At 36.0% G+C, this 17,101-nt stretch overlaps 2 protein-coding genes across 2 annotated transcripts in view; one reads left to right on the top strand and one right to left on the bottom strand.

Moving 5' to 3' along the window:
* Positions 1–7,867, top strand: part of LOC144449060 (uncharacterized) — a 50,045-nt gene extending 42,178 nt beyond the window's left edge. Inside the window, exons 7-11 of the mRNA XM_078139472.1 lie at positions 1,484–1,629; positions 2,726–2,900; positions 3,480–3,589; positions 4,830–4,914; positions 5,677–7,867. Coding sequence (XP_077995598.1) covers positions 1,484–1,629; positions 2,726–2,900; positions 3,480–3,589; positions 4,830–4,914; positions 5,677–5,733 — 573 coding nt within the window. The 3' untranslated portion in view covers positions 5,734–7,867. The remainder of the gene's footprint in view (positions 1–1,483; positions 1,630–2,725; positions 2,901–3,479; positions 3,590–4,829; positions 4,915–5,676) is intronic.
* Positions 7,868–10,102: 2,235 nt separating this feature from the next.
* On the bottom strand, positions 10,103–16,839 carry LOC144449061 (ubiquitin-conjugating enzyme E2 L3-like). The gene is made up of 4 exons (XM_078139473.1): positions 16,772–16,839; positions 14,042–14,137; positions 12,981–13,167; positions 10,103–12,281 (listed from the first exon to the last, which is right to left on the bottom strand). The coding sequence occupies exons 1-4, from the start codon at positions 16,796–16,798 to the stop codon at positions 12,124–12,126; spliced, it is 468 nt and encodes a 155-aa protein (XP_077995599.1). The 5' UTR covers positions 16,799–16,839; the 3' UTR covers positions 10,103–12,123.
* Positions 16,840–17,101: the final 262 nt, after the last annotated feature.

Here is a 17,101-nt window from a genome sequence, read left to right as displayed (position 1 = left end):
AAACATGGAAATTTGTCTTGGCACCAGGCAAACATCAAATGCAATGAAAGACACGACATATATACAGACACAACTTACCCGATGTAAAAATGAAGGTATATAGCTAATTAAAAAATAAAAGTGCTTGCTTATGCTACAGAAAAAATGACTGAGAACATTAGCATTAAAAATTGCGTTTACTCTTTGCCAAGTCCAAGTTTGAACGTTTCACAGCAGATGAAAGAAAGGACTTCTTAAAAACGTTCTTTATTTTGTTTATTTCGTTTATTTGCCATAGAAAGAATGAATTTGTCACAGTATGCCATACATATACAGAAATTGACAAACTAGCAAAATTGCGCAACTCATCTGTATAGAATACAATTGAGAGTTCTATGGCCGGAAAACAGGGAAAAGCTAAAGTGTAGCTTGTAAAAATCTGTTTCCCGAGTTTGGTACTTTACAATTCGTAGTACAATGAGAAATAATGAGGGCTTTCTAAAAGAAGAATGTAAAATTTGGAGCTCTGGGCATCATTAGGCGGTAACCTGATAATAGCTACGATGTACAAAGTGTGTAAAATGAAATTTTCCAAGTAACATTACTGAACTTTATTGTAATTTTTCACAATTTATCAATAGTGTACATTTCACATGTAGCGAATGTAGAGTCGATGCTGGTCATTCCACAAAATGAAAGGATAAAATCTCGTCCTTGAACATTTGTCACCATTTAAAAAGAAACACTTATGCTGGTTGTTTTTTTGTTTGGGGTACCAACCAGCTACTGTTCAATTTTCCAATCAAAAATATTCATAAAGATAGGAATTTTGTCTATATTGTGTTTGTTCTGGAATTTATCAACTTTGTAGTTATACAGAAGTCGTTTGTTTGTTTGTTGGTAATGATTGCTCCAGTACAGACGTATCCTGGTCTTTCTTTGTAAATCAGAAGGTTGTCAATTTACAAGTTGAAAGGTCATGTTTGCTATTTGCAAATAGTCAGGGTATGAAATGAACACACTATATAGATCTGTTATAATTTAGTTTACCATGAATTTAAGAATTTAAGAAAGATGGATATAATTTAGAAGGATGATAAGAATAGAGTATTATGCCATGGGTCCGCCTGCCCTAGTAGTCTGAAAAATCCTGGCGTTTGTCCACTTATGTAACAACTGGCTATACAAACAAATTTGAAGTGGAAACAAGAACTGGATCTCTTCACGAATTAATTCATAAATTCACCAGTTTTGTAAACTGCAGCAAAGGAGTATAGAAATGAATTGAATCTTTTGTCAACTTTTGCACCTCAGATGAAACTAGAAGTATTTGCTACAAAATGAAGTCATTATCACAGTGTCTTTTCTTGGGTAATATCATGCTATTTCTAAGAAATTTACCAAGGTCATTCTTACTCTGTGGGTGTATTCAAATATTTGACCTTCTGCCATGGAGATTCCTATGTTGGTGGACCTGAAATCTGTATTCTAATTTTTTGTACAGACTACACGTTGTGTGAATCAGATTGAAGAGGTGTGCAAAGAGATTGAGAAGACTATCAACCAAACAATACAGAACACATTGAATATGTTAGAGAAAGATTGTGAGAAGATTTCAGGCTTAATAGATGAAAAACTTGATACTGATAGGTAAGTTAGGTGGTCTTCAATTAGTTCCCTTATCCTGGTACTGAAGTATTTCTGCTTAATGTTAAAGGAAAATGCCAGTTGGATTTATTTTTATCTTCAGTGCAGAAATAAATCTGACTGGATAGCAGTAATCAAAACAAGTGTACTTAAGGCAGAAATAAGTCTGACTGGACTTTTCCTTTAAGTTGATAGCTAGCAGTAATCAAAACAAGTGTACTTAAGGCAGAAATAAGTCTGACTGGACTTTTCCTTTAAGTTGATAGCAGTAATCAATACAAGTGTACTAAAGGCAGAAATAAGTCTGACTGGACTTATCCTTTAAGTTGATAGCAGTAATCAATACAAGTGTACTAAAGGCAGAAATAAGTCTGACTGGACTTTTCCTTTAAGTTGATAGCAGTAATCAATACAAGTGTACTAATGGCAGAAATAAGTCTGACTGGACTTATCCTTTAAGTTGATAGCAGTAATCAATACTAAAGACAGAAATAAGTCTGACTGGACTTTCAGTAATCACTACAAGTTTACTAAAGATGTAAATAAGTCTGAGGTATGACTTCGCCTTTAACAGTTTCATGATTTATTTTCTCATGATAGTGAAAAAGATCTAAGTGAATGCAAGTGTCCTGTATCCTGGCATGATAAAAATAGTATATACACTAGAGTGACATTGTAAGTGGTACTTTATCATGGTTGCTGAAAGCAGTGGACTGTATTCAGAATTCAGAAACTGTGGATGTAGAAAATTGGGTAGACTGCCTCACATCTGGGACAATTTATTCACAACACTGCCATCTAGTGGTGAACAGTAATCATCCTTAGTTTGTCCTGAGGAAGGCAACAGTCACATTGCCGAAACGTAACTTGGTTGTGTAACAAAGAACATAACTACATGTATATAATAAATTAGGATTTTTACATGTATAAAGAATTTTTCAGATGACACCAGATATTTTTCTTGATTTTAACTGAGAATGAGTGTGAGTTTTTTTGAACAAAGTAACAGAAAAAATTGAGGAGATTTTTTATTTCCAAGTCACACACACTCACACACTAACAAGGAAGTGACTTTATCATGTATGTTGTATATTCGCAGTGCTGCACAGTCATTCAACTTCAGAGCCCGTGGTAAAAGTTGTCTGTTTTCTATCCTGGGATGTCTCTTTCCAGCTCTGATATGCGTAGCATTGGCTCTCAGTAATTTGCCTGAAGAAATGATGGTAAACTCCCTCGGCAACGACACTTTTAAAACGATAAAAGAGGTCTACTTGGTAAGGCTGTTTCAGGTTATGTTAAACATTGCAACCAATATCATATAAAAGGAAAACTTTCTCTACAGAAACATCTTGTGAGTGTATCGTAGATCAAAAGAAATGACGGCTAAATTTTCATCATGGCTGCCAATCACTTGGAAGTACACTAGAAGCAGTCTGCAAACTATATACAAGAACTCCACAAGTTCCTAAATATTATATCATTGACAAAAACATACATACCGATGTAAACTAACTGAAAATACTATTTTGTCTTGAAACACTTGGAAAAGATGACTTTCATAGCATGATACAGACAGCACAACGATTCTTGCCTACATGGGCGCCAACATGTCATGTCAAAATTCTGTTTGTATACAGCGCCCCCTAGTGGCCAAACTATGCAATCTTTTATCTTTCAAATGACTACATGTGGCATATTTACAACATAAATGTACATCTATGCAAATTTACACTTGGGTCAACACACATACATATACACAACTACACACCTACAGATACACACCTGCATATACCCCCCACCCCCCACAAACTCTACCTGCCACAGCATTATAATAGCTATTCTATTTATTACAGAAACCCTTGCACAAGTTACAAGACTCTATACCAAGTGACTATCAATTGTACATCTTGGCAGCAGCCCTCATCATCTCCTTTGTACTAATTGTCCTGGCCAGGTTTTCAAGGTACAGTATACATCATTTTTCCTTTCTGTAAAAAAAACAGCTGAAATTTGCTTGGTTTGATTCGCTGTATATGATTTTAGAAAAATTAGAAAACAAACTTTGATATCAAATTTTAGGTGTTGTTTTTTAGTAGTTTTTTGATAGTCGTTATAGAAACCAACAAATTCATTCAATACAAGTTCGTGATACTTCCAAATCAGAGTAACTATGGCGTTTCAATTAGACAACATGTATTTTACATCTTGTACAACATTTTTTATTACAATTTACATAAACAAAATACAGGTACTGATACCACACATGCACAAGAAATGTTACATTTTATCTTACTGTAAACATAAATAAAGCATTTTGTGTTTGAATCTTCCTGTTTTATCCAACAAACATGTTGATTTGTGTTCACAGTAAAGATAATATGTATCATTTATGTTTACATGCCATCAGTGTGTGTATTTTGTTTTAAGTAATTTGTAACAAAAAAAAGCTGGTATGAGATGTAAAAAAAGCATGTTGCCAAGTTCGAACTTGAATAGTCACAGTGGTTTGCTAAGTTTACAGCTCTCTAGAGAAAATGTGCTAAAAATGGACATTCGCAAACTGTGGTCCGGTGGGATACCTATGAAGTCATATAGAGTGCCATTTTAGTCAGAACAGAAATACTGTTCAGTAAATGTGTTGTCACTCTCATTCTGTATAAGTGAGAGTCTTGTAAGACTTACCATAACTGTTACAGTACATGCATCTCACATTGTTAACACCAACACAAAATTGCCCCTGTTTAAGACACTATCAATTTTCAAAAAGGTTACCGCACATTATGAAATTTGGCTGTAATATATCACACTAGTACAATCTGTTTATAATAAAGCAATGAAGTGTCGGCGGGTAATTAGTTGATAGATTCCTTAATGAATTTGTGCATATGGATCGAGTACAAACTGCCACACTGCTGTGTGACTCATGTTATAGCGCCCTCAACGACAAAATGTTACACTTACTGACATGGCATGTACAACTTACAAGTAGCTTTAGGAACATTGGTCCAAATATGGCACACAACACAAGACCAAGCTTACAGAAATGTCTTACTTTCTAGAATAAAATCAGACAGAATGAAAGCTACTGCGACGTGAATTATTAGGATTGTTGAGTACCATACTTGCTGAGTGTTCTGAAGATAACATTACCAGCTCTATGTGTATAGCTAGCATTAATACCTCTGACTTGTTCTATTCACTAGGTTAAAGTCTACACTGTCAAGGAAAGAAAAGAAGCAATTTAGAGAGCAGAGAGACTATGTACAAAACCATGTCAAGAAAACAAAGGTAAATCTTGTCTCAGATGTTATGTTACATGTTACTAACCCCCCTCCACCTCCACCTCTCCCCTCTCACCCCCAGTAATTTATACGAGTGCCACTAGTGTTGCATTATAAGAACATTTGCACGTCAATGAGTTCTCGCAGAGTTATCTGTGGCAGTAGTTTCACAAACAATAAGAGATTGAGAATATAGTAGAAAAGATTGCAAGCTTGTGTACAAATACACTGAGTATACCCATGCTGACACTCCACTGTCATTGGGTTTGGTATTATAATTATTTATCTGAAACAACAAATTTCATAAAAATATAACTGCATGCATTCAAGTGGTTTTGTGTACTGGAATGATCACATGGTAATGTACATACAGGTATTATACACTTAAGTTTTGAGTTTTACATTACAGTAGAAATAGACATTGTGTGTGCATGTGTGTGTGTGTGTGTGTGTGTGTGTGTGTGTGTGTGTGTGTGTGTGTGTATCTATGTATGTATGTATGTATGTATGTGTGTATGTATGGATATATATATGCATGTGCGCGCGTGTGTGTATGTATGTATGTGTGTATGTATGTGTATGCATGTGTGTGTGTGCGTGTGCGTGTGCGTGTGCGTGTGTGAATGTGTATGTGGGCACCGATGCAAGAACTCCCTGGTACATACATTATTCCCATTGTGTTCATCAGCATAAATGACACCATACTTTGTCTCTGTAAGTTACAAGTCTTTTGCGTTTTCTAACTCTGATATTTTAATATTTTTTACAGGAAAAGTTGTATGCTGACTATTTACAGCAGAGTGTTGCTGCTCAAGATTTCTTCTAGTTTTGTTCAATGAAGCCAAGAAAATGAACAAAGTTATCCAAATTCAGGGTCTTATTTAAGTTCAATTTACGACCCCAAAGTCGTCTTTTTTCTTTTTATTTGTTGAACTGTAGTGTAATTTTTGATGTCTCACTTGAACATAGAATATGAATTGTCCTCCTGCCTATAAAGTAGAAGTACGTTGACCTTTTAGTTGTTGCCATAGTTACGGGATTTACCATGCACCAATGAAATGAAAGAAAAGACAACAAAAACAATGAAACTTATACCAAGCATCAGAGGGGACATAAATATGTCTCAGTATTATGTAAATTATGGTCAAAATATTTCTACTTTGGTTTATCATCTTTTTGATTGACATTCACGAAATGATTCTTGACATGCCTAGGCATAAATAACATTAGATAAACTTTTACTAATATTTTTAAATTCAGTTTTCTTCGTTTATCTTTGTACCCTCTGAACTTTGTAACCTTTGAACTTAGGAAAAACCTCATGTGTGTCTGCACATGCTATGGTAACTAAACCTGATCAACTTGCCATGAAAGTACACGTACCTACCTACCTACTGTTTTTACCTCAGGAACTTTCTGATTGCCTCATTATGCAAATAAAAGACTTCCGATAACAAAACCAAGTGGGTGTGACCTTTTACCATTCACATAAACTGATATGTGTTTTACAAGATATCGACATTATTTTGAAGATATTACAGGAGTTAACTCGTAAAATGTTCATTTCATTGTTTTGTCATGATGTCACTATACTAGACAAGGCAAGGCCAAAGATTAGATCCTTCCCTTTGTATAACTACCCTTGTAAGCACCATATCTGGTTGTATACAGTCTGGTGTGCTTTTCGTGGATACCAAATATACTGGAATTGACATTTTGTAAGTCTATCAGCTAGTCTGTGTGCTACCTCTGATATCTTTTATATTTAAAGTTCTACAGTGTTTTATATAGATTAAACAGTGAAACATAGATTCACAGGCCACCAACATAGCTGAATTATCATTATTACTACTTGGACCGAAGAGCTGTAGCGATGAGTTCAGAAAATGTCCTGCAATTCTCCTTTATATGAATAACATTGGTTACATAGGATGATGAAAAGTTAGTAAAGTAACTCTGTGGGGCGCCCTCACACATTGGTCAACCCCCTTTCATATAGAGCAGGACCTGTGAGGGTGAAGCAACTCAACATATAGATGATGAACTGTTCACTGTGATGGAGCTGACAAAACCTTCAATCCTGTTTTGCGCAACATGTTTTTTGTGTACATGTACAAACAAATCCCCCTCCCCTCCCCTCCCCTCCCCTCCCCAGGTAGAGAGAGGATTAAACTCCCATGTGAACTATCCTAGCAGTGGATCACATGAACATTTTTGTACAGCGCAGCAGTCGTCTAATTAGCATACAAGTTCCTCACTATGAAAACCTATCCAGTAACTATGGAGACACTCAAATAAAACTTCATGTTTAATCAGAAATTGACATGATTTGTGACATCATTTTTCCCCAAATGAATTCAGATATCATACAAATAAGCCACATTCAATGTATTGATCAAAACTTGGGATAAGTAAGACACTAGATCAAATTTTGTAACTGAATGAATAAAAAAACTCTTCTGTCATGTATATGATGACTACTGAACTTGCAGTTACTTGAACTTGAACTTGCAGTTACAGCTACTTGGTACGAGTAAAATGTGATAACGACGCCAACAGACTGTGAGAGAACATAAGTTGCACACAACAGACATTGACAATACTTACATTACACCCAATGTTTTATTCACTGCCATTATGAAACACCTTGTCATTTCTAGTCAGTTTACAAACACAATCTCATATGTTATCAAAATGATATTCTCATTATCATTCATTCAGCCAATCAGCTGTTGTCAAATATTTGCATATCGTGCCCATATTATATTTTCTAATATGATATTCTATATTGTAATGTGTATCTGTGCAAGCTATTGTTAAATTGTAATATTTTTTTCTTTAGATTTGTAATACTGGTCTAAGTAATCTTTTGTTCCTTGGAACATCAGTGACATTAGAACTTGGTCTGTAAGATACAACATGTCATGCTGCCATATCAGCCACCGTTTCACTTAGGGGGGGGGGGGGCGACAAGGGTGTAATGTAATGACATGGTGTAGCTTACAGTCTACTGAGAGCTCTGCTTGACTGGAAACCTTTAGTATTTTATTGATAAATTGTTAGATTTCATTCTTAATAAAGGTTCAGCAATAAAAAATAAAGTTGTTAACTTTGATGTTTTGTGGGATTTGAAGTTTGATAATAACATGGAAGAGAACTTTACAATATGTTACTGTAACCTTAGTCTAGTTCCTGACAGGGACCGTATTCTGTACTACAATGTACTTACATCCCCAGTCTAGTCAAGGCCCTGATGAAAGGCGTTAATTATAGTTGAACAAGGCAGTGATCACCCAGAACAAAACAAATGAAAAGAGTGGAAATAGAGGTAAATGAAGGCATCTAGCCGCTTTCACTGCATCATATTTTAATCAGATTGGGTTCAACCCCATGGTGAGTGAAGCGCGAACTGTGCATGTCAGTAGTAATCCATCACAAATTGACGGGCTGTCATCACCACTCATTAATATTCATTTGGTACAGCTGTTTTGACGATGTCCAATGTTCAACCACAACTCCACCTATAGTCCATTTAAACTAAAATCACGTGGGGATGCAACAACATAATCATGTTTATATGAACGCTGTAGGAAGGAGCACAGAAATCTGTGCAATTGTCAGGGCCTTGACTAGACTGGAATAGTGATGATACATGTACATTGTAGTATGGAATATGGTCCCTGTCAGGAACTGACTAGTGTAACCAATTCCAGGATGAGAGAGCACCATTTGTGTAGTTCTAGCTGGGACAGCTCTTGATGTTCAATTCCTCACTTGAAGTCAACCACAGCTCTGGACACCCCCACCCCAATCCCACTGTTCTTAGCACAACTGAGCTGAGGGCCTGTGTTACGGGGATAGTGAAATATGTCTGGGTGTGTGTATTTATGTGTATGCATGCTTGCATGTAAATGTATGTATGTAAATGTCAAAAACTACCTGACCTTGGTATTTGATTGGATCATTGGGGTGTGTCGAGTGAAAATTATTCAAATGAAAATGATTGTATCAGAGATGTGTGTTGGGTCAAAAACATGATGTTTGGTTTTAAAAAACCATTAAACTCCAAAACTACTGGGAGGCAGATTGATCTGAAATTTGATGGGAATGTTATTAGGGATGTGTGGATTAAGAATTGTAAATGAAATGATAATCCCATGTGACATGTAAATTAGGTCTAAAAATGTGTCTTTTTTAGTCAAAAATCTTTATTTTCAAAACTGATGAGCAGATTGGGATGAAATATAATGATGATGTATAGATGGTGTATTCATCGACATCATGATCCCATCAGTGATGTGCAAATGAGGTCCAAGAATCTCAATTTTGATATCCCCAAAACTACATGGTGACTTAGCCTGAAATGTGGTGGGGGTGATCTGGAGGTGTTATTCTGCAGATATTGATCAAAAACGTCTGGTACAATGTGAAATGTAGATAAACTGCCCATTATCAACAGTAAAATTATGTTGAATATAAAATCATTTGAAAGAGTAACAAACTATACAGAGTTGTGTTACAATGTTAACGCCACAAAGCCCTTTTCTGAAACCATGCTCCATTTCACACACATACAAACACACTCAATTCATTTGAAGAAGCACTGTGTATTTGTCATGTAATAAGATGCAGAAAAATCAATTTGAAGTCTGATAGTGACTGATGCCCTTTTACACAGGCTTTGGAATTGTCAGTACAAAAATTAGCTGTGGTGATTTTGACTCCATTCCTCATCCCAGCATTCAGACTAGTACAAAACCTGTCTGTATGGGACAATCGCATGTCACGCAAGCTCAATAAATGTACTTTGTTCAGTGGGGTCTGGTGTTGATGCAATTGCTGAACTCCATTTTCGCACTTCTTCCAAATTTCGAAAACTTTCACACCTTCAATAATAACAGATCCTGTATTTACTACTGAGATGTTAAGTAGATTAAAATTTACAGCTGGACCTTTTGAAATAATGAAAGCAATTTTGGGATTCATTATCTCAAAGAAACAGTCATATATATATATATTTGTATAATGTATAATTCAGCAGCACTATTGTGGCACATTTTGACCTAGAATTCAAAACTTTATACAGTGACGCTTGTTATTGTCCATGCAAGAGGTCCACAAATTAAGTAGAGAGGGTGTTAGCCATGTATTGACAAATTACTACACAGTTCTTAAAATAAGGTGTTATAATCGTTTATTAGTCCATGCAAGGAAACATGTATCAGTCATACAATCAAACAGACTAAGTTTGTGAAACTGTTCATTCAGCCATTGATTTATTTTACATTATGATCAAAGTTACCAGTTCTCGAATACAACATTTGGCTGCTCTGATCAAAATTTCCAGCTCCAAAACAGAACTATTGACTGCTCTGATCAAAGTTTCCAGTTCCAGAATCCAACTTTTAACTGCTTCTGATCAAAAATTTCCACTTCCAAAGTACATCTCTGACAGCTCTGATCAAAGTTTCCAATTCTCGAATATACCTCTGGCTGCTTTGATCAAAGTTTCCAGCCCCAGAATACAACACACTGCTGCTTTTAAATCTCTTGCACTATTATGTTAGCACTGTACCAAGTTGCTTTTCTGTCAAGATGTATTCCTGGCATAACTAACCACGGCTACACAGAATGACTTCAAAATGCTATGTGGTGATTTTAACATGTGACCCTTTTAAGGTTTGGATTAAATTGTGATAAATTAAAGGACAGGCATGAGGGCTATACTGTCACATACTGATGAGAGAAGCGCTTTGTAGAAAGAAAATTGTATGGTATAATTCCATTTCAAAATGATTGATACACAGAAAGCCCTCTCTATAAATTGCTATGACATTCACAGATTGATAAGTATCTGCAAAGAATAATGTAAAATAATCCAGTGACTAAGTGAACTCTGATTAATCAGAGTACAATTGGTAGGAAGGTACAAAGCTACTTACAAATACACTAGTCCACTCCTTGCTTTTCAAATGACACAAAAAATCGGAACAGTGCACATAAACCAGCACTTGCAGTTTTCAACGTAGAACTAAGGCAGGGAAACATCTCACAAAACATCACTTTATAGTTGGCCTGGTGGATATTCCAAATGTCCACAATTATTTTATTGATTGATTGATGGCTCAATACTGGTGTTCCACTGTGATAATGGTGTGCAAGTCATCATTGCCTGGTGTAAATCATTTATAGACCTTTCAACACTCCCCAATTAGGCCAAGCTACTGTCGCACCCTGACAAATTTATCTTAGTCATTTTCGCCAGGTGTAAATCATTTCATAAACCAATCGACTAAGCCAAGCTACTGTCCCACCATGACAAATGTGTCTCAGTCACCATTGACACATGTACATATTTTCAACGACCAATCAAAACTTGTTCAGTGTAACCATGACAATGGCGTTAATACCACCAATGCAAAGTGTGATGATTTCATCAAAAAAACTCAAATAATTCATGTTTTAATGAATACAAGAGCACACAGTGCCTGTGAAATGTCTTGAATCTATGCTAATAATATACAAATTAGAAGAAAGGCCCGCCAATGACGTACAGTTGCACTCATTCCTTTGTAAAATGCATTCCGTTTTATCAGTGATTTGTTCGTTGTCAATATTACCATGGTTGTACATCGTCATTGCATAATCATATGTTATCATACCTATACATTGCTGACATTGAGAACACTATACCACTACTACTAAATACTGTAACAGCACTAGGCAGTTCACATTTACTTTTCCAACTTTTTTTTTGGTTTTAAGTCAAAAACAAAAAAAAACAAAAAAAACAAAAAATGCAAAATAATAACAGAAAAATATGCATTTATCAAATAATTTACGATTTTATCAATCTTGCCTGTGTCTTCAAAGAAAAGTTTCTGGGTTAGGGTTTCTTTCTCGAAGCGGAGGAAGGAATACAAAAATGTTCCTGAATATTGGAGACACAGGCTGAATTCAGGAAGTAACATCTAAACTTGTCGACATAATTGGCTAAATATACGGTACTGGAACTAACTACTTGACTGCAAAAATCTACAGACTAACCCTGATGGTGTCTGTCCATTTCACAAATAACATACTGTATAGAATCATACCTTAAAGAGGACAGAAAGTTGGGTACAGGTACAGAAAAAAAAGGGCGATTGACAACTGTGCGATATACTGTTATGAGGGCCCATAGGAAAAGGAAATAAATTTCATTACAACTACAATCTCAACTATCTGTTGGTCGCTTCTCTCCAAACTTCTTTGTGAAATCTTCAGCATTTTTGAAGAATTTCTTTTTATCTTTGGTATATTCCTCAGCTAGATCTCCTCTCAGGGGGTGTTCAGGTTCGGGGTCATTGACTAGCGCTGTAAGTGCTTGGATTACTGTAAAACAATGATAAAAACAAAATGTTCCATTCAAAGTTTTCACTGTGAGATATGTTTAAAGTATTGTACGATAAACCGATGAAATTTCAGAAGCAAAGGGAAAGGACGGGACATCAATTGCAAGGAGAATATTGATCATCTTATTTAGGAGTGCACCCGTAACAGTGATTTCCTTGTAACATGTGTGTCACCCTATATAAATTGAGTAGAAGTATGGGTACATACGTAAAGGTTATGGTTCAACTACATGTCATCACTAGTCAAGTATACAGACATACAAATCTTATCGTTAAAATCCGAGTTAACTTTTATATTAATCTTCAAGATCTGCACATCTGTATACAAGGTTATAGTCTTGGTCCTGACAGGGACCATATTACGTACTACAATCTCAGTCTAGTCGATCGATAGTTGCGCCATAACTCTAGGTCCTAATATGGTGTTTACTATGCATGCAACCATACCTTAAAAACCACTGCCAGCATTGTACCCTTTAATGCACCCCTGGTAGGACATGAGTGTTCTGTGACAGTTGTAATCTTTATACTCAGTGGCAGAAAGGATTGTTTTCACCACAGGGGCTTTGCAAAATATGAAGCATAAAAACCACAATATGTCCATGCCAGGAGTAATACTTTTGTGATTCTTTGAACATACATGCACGATCACCTCGAGAAGACACAACATTATACATACCCTGGTCTGTCTTAGTGGCTGGTTTCCAGTTTTCAGGACTAATTATCGGCAGGCATACTTGTCCTTTCTCGTCAATATTTGGATGATATATTTTTGTCTTGAAAGTTATCTTAGGTGGCTTAAAGGGGTACTCCGCTGGAAAATTGATTTCTATCCTGAATGCCCCCTTATTGAAGGGTGGATCATCCTGCAAGAAAATAACACAGACTGGTTACTCTTTGGGTAAACTGCTAATAACTTATCCCATGTAATTACATTACAGTTGACTATTTCATGCAGTGTTGTGACGGTATAATTCATTTTATAAGACATCATCCAAACTGTGCATGTCACACGCATATTCTTAAGTTTCATACTTATTACTGTAATATAGGAACGTAGATATGTTCTACATTGTCTGGATGGTCAGTTAGCATACCAGTATCCCATTGAGAAAGATCATTAAAGCTTTTTCCTGTATATAACTACAAGTGAAGCAAACACGGAGACAAATTCTGAATAATTATCTGGAATGCTTTTTTTCAAATGCAGTGTGTGTATATATGTATGTATGTATGTATGTATGTATGTATGTATGTATGTATGTATGTATGTATGTATGTATGTGTGTGTGTGTGTGTGTGTATGTATGTAAGTGTGTGTGTGTGTGTGTGTGTGTGCGTGCGTGCATGCATGTGTGTGTGTGTGTGTGTGTGTGTGTGTGTGTGTGTGTGTGTGTGTGTGTGTGTGTGTGTGTGTGTGTGTCCATGTTTCCTACTTGACCATATGGCTACCCTAGTCCCATCCTTACTACACCAACCTAACCTATCACACTCCGCTGTGATTCACAGTGAAAACTAAGAAATCAAGTGGTTGAGTTGATGTCTGGGAAAAAATGATTATGTCAAGTATGTTACTTGAATAATTCTTCCAGCCAAGTATTTATCACACAATCAAAAGCCAAGCAACTTGTCATGGTCTCACTATCTCAAGCCTATCTTTCAAACATAACATGTCTCTGGCCTCCTACATAATCCCCAGCCTGAAGTCCTTGTAGAATAAGAATTGATTGTCAAACTTACAGGTACTATTAAGCCTTGCCAGTTTAGGATATTAGTGTCATCCACTTCGATATTTCTAAAACATCTCAAACCTGAGGTACGAATATCTGCAAGTTCCTGAAAAAGAAAATATCACATAAACATTAGTTGTATTAAGCCATTACCCCAGATATCAAAATACGAACTATAAAAATGGGTTGAGGGTCAAAAGGAAACGCAGTACCCTGTGGCTGATGCATATTGCTTGTGGCCAATCTGATTAAAAGCAAGGATCTTAAAAATTGTTTGGCATGACGACGGTGCACCGACGGGTCATGTCGTCACTGCAATCCTCCGTGAATACATTTGTTTGTTTGTCTTTTCAATTTTTTCCGGCATGCACAAGCTGTCAATGTAATCCTTATCCTGATTGGCTATTCAAAAAGTGCGAGATTCAAACAAGATTTTCTATTACACAGGGTCAGATGTGGGAAGGCGGCGATCACCCGGAACAAAACAAACGACACAAAATGATGAAAACAGAGGTAAATAAAGACATCTAGCCACTTTCACCACATCAGTTTGGCTTGTGGCTAAAGAGCATAGTTTTAGCCACAGAACTACATTGTAATATATGTGGCGAAAGGTTAGAAAATATTATTAACTGTAACACTAATCCTGATAATCTTCCATTAGAATACTACTACAGGTAAACAGTCAATATGCAGCAATAATTAGTATCGTACCAAGCACAAGTCAGGTTGAACCAAAAATATGGAATATATATACTCTGGTCTTTCTATGTCACGACAACGTGTGTCTACATGTACATCAATGGCTCTGCTGTGTTCGAAATACAAGCCAAAAAGCTCAAAATTGCCATTACTTTCCCTGATTTAAAAAAAAAATATTGCTGGTGCTGGTATAATTATACTATTCCCAATACTTTTCTTAATTCAGCTGGAAAATACTTGGGTTGTCACTTATAGTGACAAAGCCCCCTCTTTACTAGGTCACTCATATTTTCCTTAGCTGAATGAAGAAAAATATTGGGGAATAATATCTAATTGGCCAGTTTATACCCATTAAGATTAATAAACATTATGAACTGCTGAGAGAAACCTAATATCATTGATATTTTACTTTTTTTATGCTCACAAACACCTAATATTTCCTTATTTGATAGTGCACACAAAATTACAGTAAACACTTGATAGGTGATATTAAATTTGAAACAAGTATAAACACACTGTGTAAGATATTATCATTGTCACATGTAAAACAAACCAACTTTACTAACACATCATCAGTATACTTTGATACATAGCATAACTGGCTACATAATCAATCAATCAATCAATCAATTACATTTTTAAAAGCATCAAACTCCACATTTCAGTTCCACAGTGGCACTGCATGGTTAGACCACACCTTAGGCTAAGTATTAAAAAAATGTTACAACTTGAACAGTCTTTAAGTAAAGTGCCATTTCCATGATATTGCATTACTGCATGACAGCTGTTTTGGATATTTGGGAATCAGGCCAGGTAGTCATATAGTAATCAAACAACCCTCTTTATGCTTTTCTTCCTGATTTTGATAGACTTCAAGGTGAAAGGTACACAGTGACATCTGAACTAAAAGTCTGTGGTAATGTTATTTCAATCTGCTATTGCGTTATAAAATATTTCATAATTTGAATTATATTTTTGGGATCAGTTTCTCATAAGGCTATGTTTATATAATAGTCTATAGACTGTTTACTGATTGTTTTATTTCTTATGTGCATTATGGCATGTTAATTGGAACCCCAAATTGATACCAACAAGTAACTGAAACATGGAACTCTACATTGTCACCAACTTGCGGCTAAATCTGTCTCATTTCCAAACTAATTAACTGTGAATCTATATAATCTAAAAGTCACAGTCACATTTTATGATTTGGCAGGTCGGAATATTCATTTCTAAACGTATGACCCAAAAAAAGACACACAAAAAGTAGTTAAAAAAATTCCACGTGAAACAAAGGCCCTGACACTTGAACAAGTAGAATTGTAACAGATTGATGTAAAGAAGTTTACATTGTTCAAGTAATTACATTACAAACACAGAGCAGAGTGCACATTGTATAACTGTTCACCGTTCTGTTGGTTTTACATGTAATGGTTTATTCTACCTTCTAATCGTAATTTGATGACCAAGAAAAAAATAATAAAATCAAGATTGGAGAAAAACTTGAAAAGGGACCTCTTAACAAACGAGTGTGTGGTGAGAGATAATTCAATTACCACGTGAGCAACACGTAGTTTGGGTTTTATCTTCGTTATGTGACAATTCTAAAATTTGCAATGACCACTCAGTTTTCAATTTCGATCGATAAAGCACCACCAATTCACGGCACTAATAGTTTCACAAGTTGTGACATTGTTAACTCGGTACATTCGAAGAAACTATACAATACAGTACAATGAATGCAATTGAACACACTCTCGTGTACATTCCGTAAGAATATCGTCCAAGGGAAAGCACTTCCTGTTTCATTTTCCGGGAGGAAATCCACGGTGGCGTTTAACAAATATTACATGACAACCGCTTCAAAATTCGATTCAGGAAATGCCGGTAAGGGGCAGCATATAGAAGAAATACAACTAACGTAGACATGAATACGGGGATGGCGCAATTGTGTAATGAAGAGTATCTATAAATGAAATGTCTGTTCGTTTAACACGGCAAAATGGCAGAGGATACGATATTTCTTAGAACAATTTACCTTTCCGAGTCTTCTTGTCGCCGCCATGTTGCTTGACCCTCGTGAATGTATCCCAGCATGCAAAGAAATAGGTGGGCTTCAAATTCCCGTGAATTCACGCGAGGATACCGGATCGCTACGAGATTGTTGTTTTAACTGAGTAATATACGTAGCTGAGAGAGAAGCTGCTGAATTTTGGTGTATTTGTAATACTCAGCTGTAGGTAGGGTAGTTTAGACGTCACAGCCATTTCATTCAAGTAACCAACTTAGTGCATACGTGGATATCTCGTGGAAAATCGCTCTATTTAGCTGCTCTTGCAGTGGTAAGTCCGTGAATGGTCGATGGTCC

Source organism: Glandiceps talaboti, chromosome 18 (assembly GCF_964340395.1).
Source record: "Glandiceps talaboti chromosome 18, keGlaTala1.1, whole genome shotgun sequence".
NCBI lineage: Eukaryota > Metazoa > Hemichordata > Enteropneusta > Spengelidae > Glandiceps > Glandiceps talaboti.
Note: the sequence above shows the minus strand (reverse complement) of the source record. Positions and strands in the feature narration are given on the sequence as shown.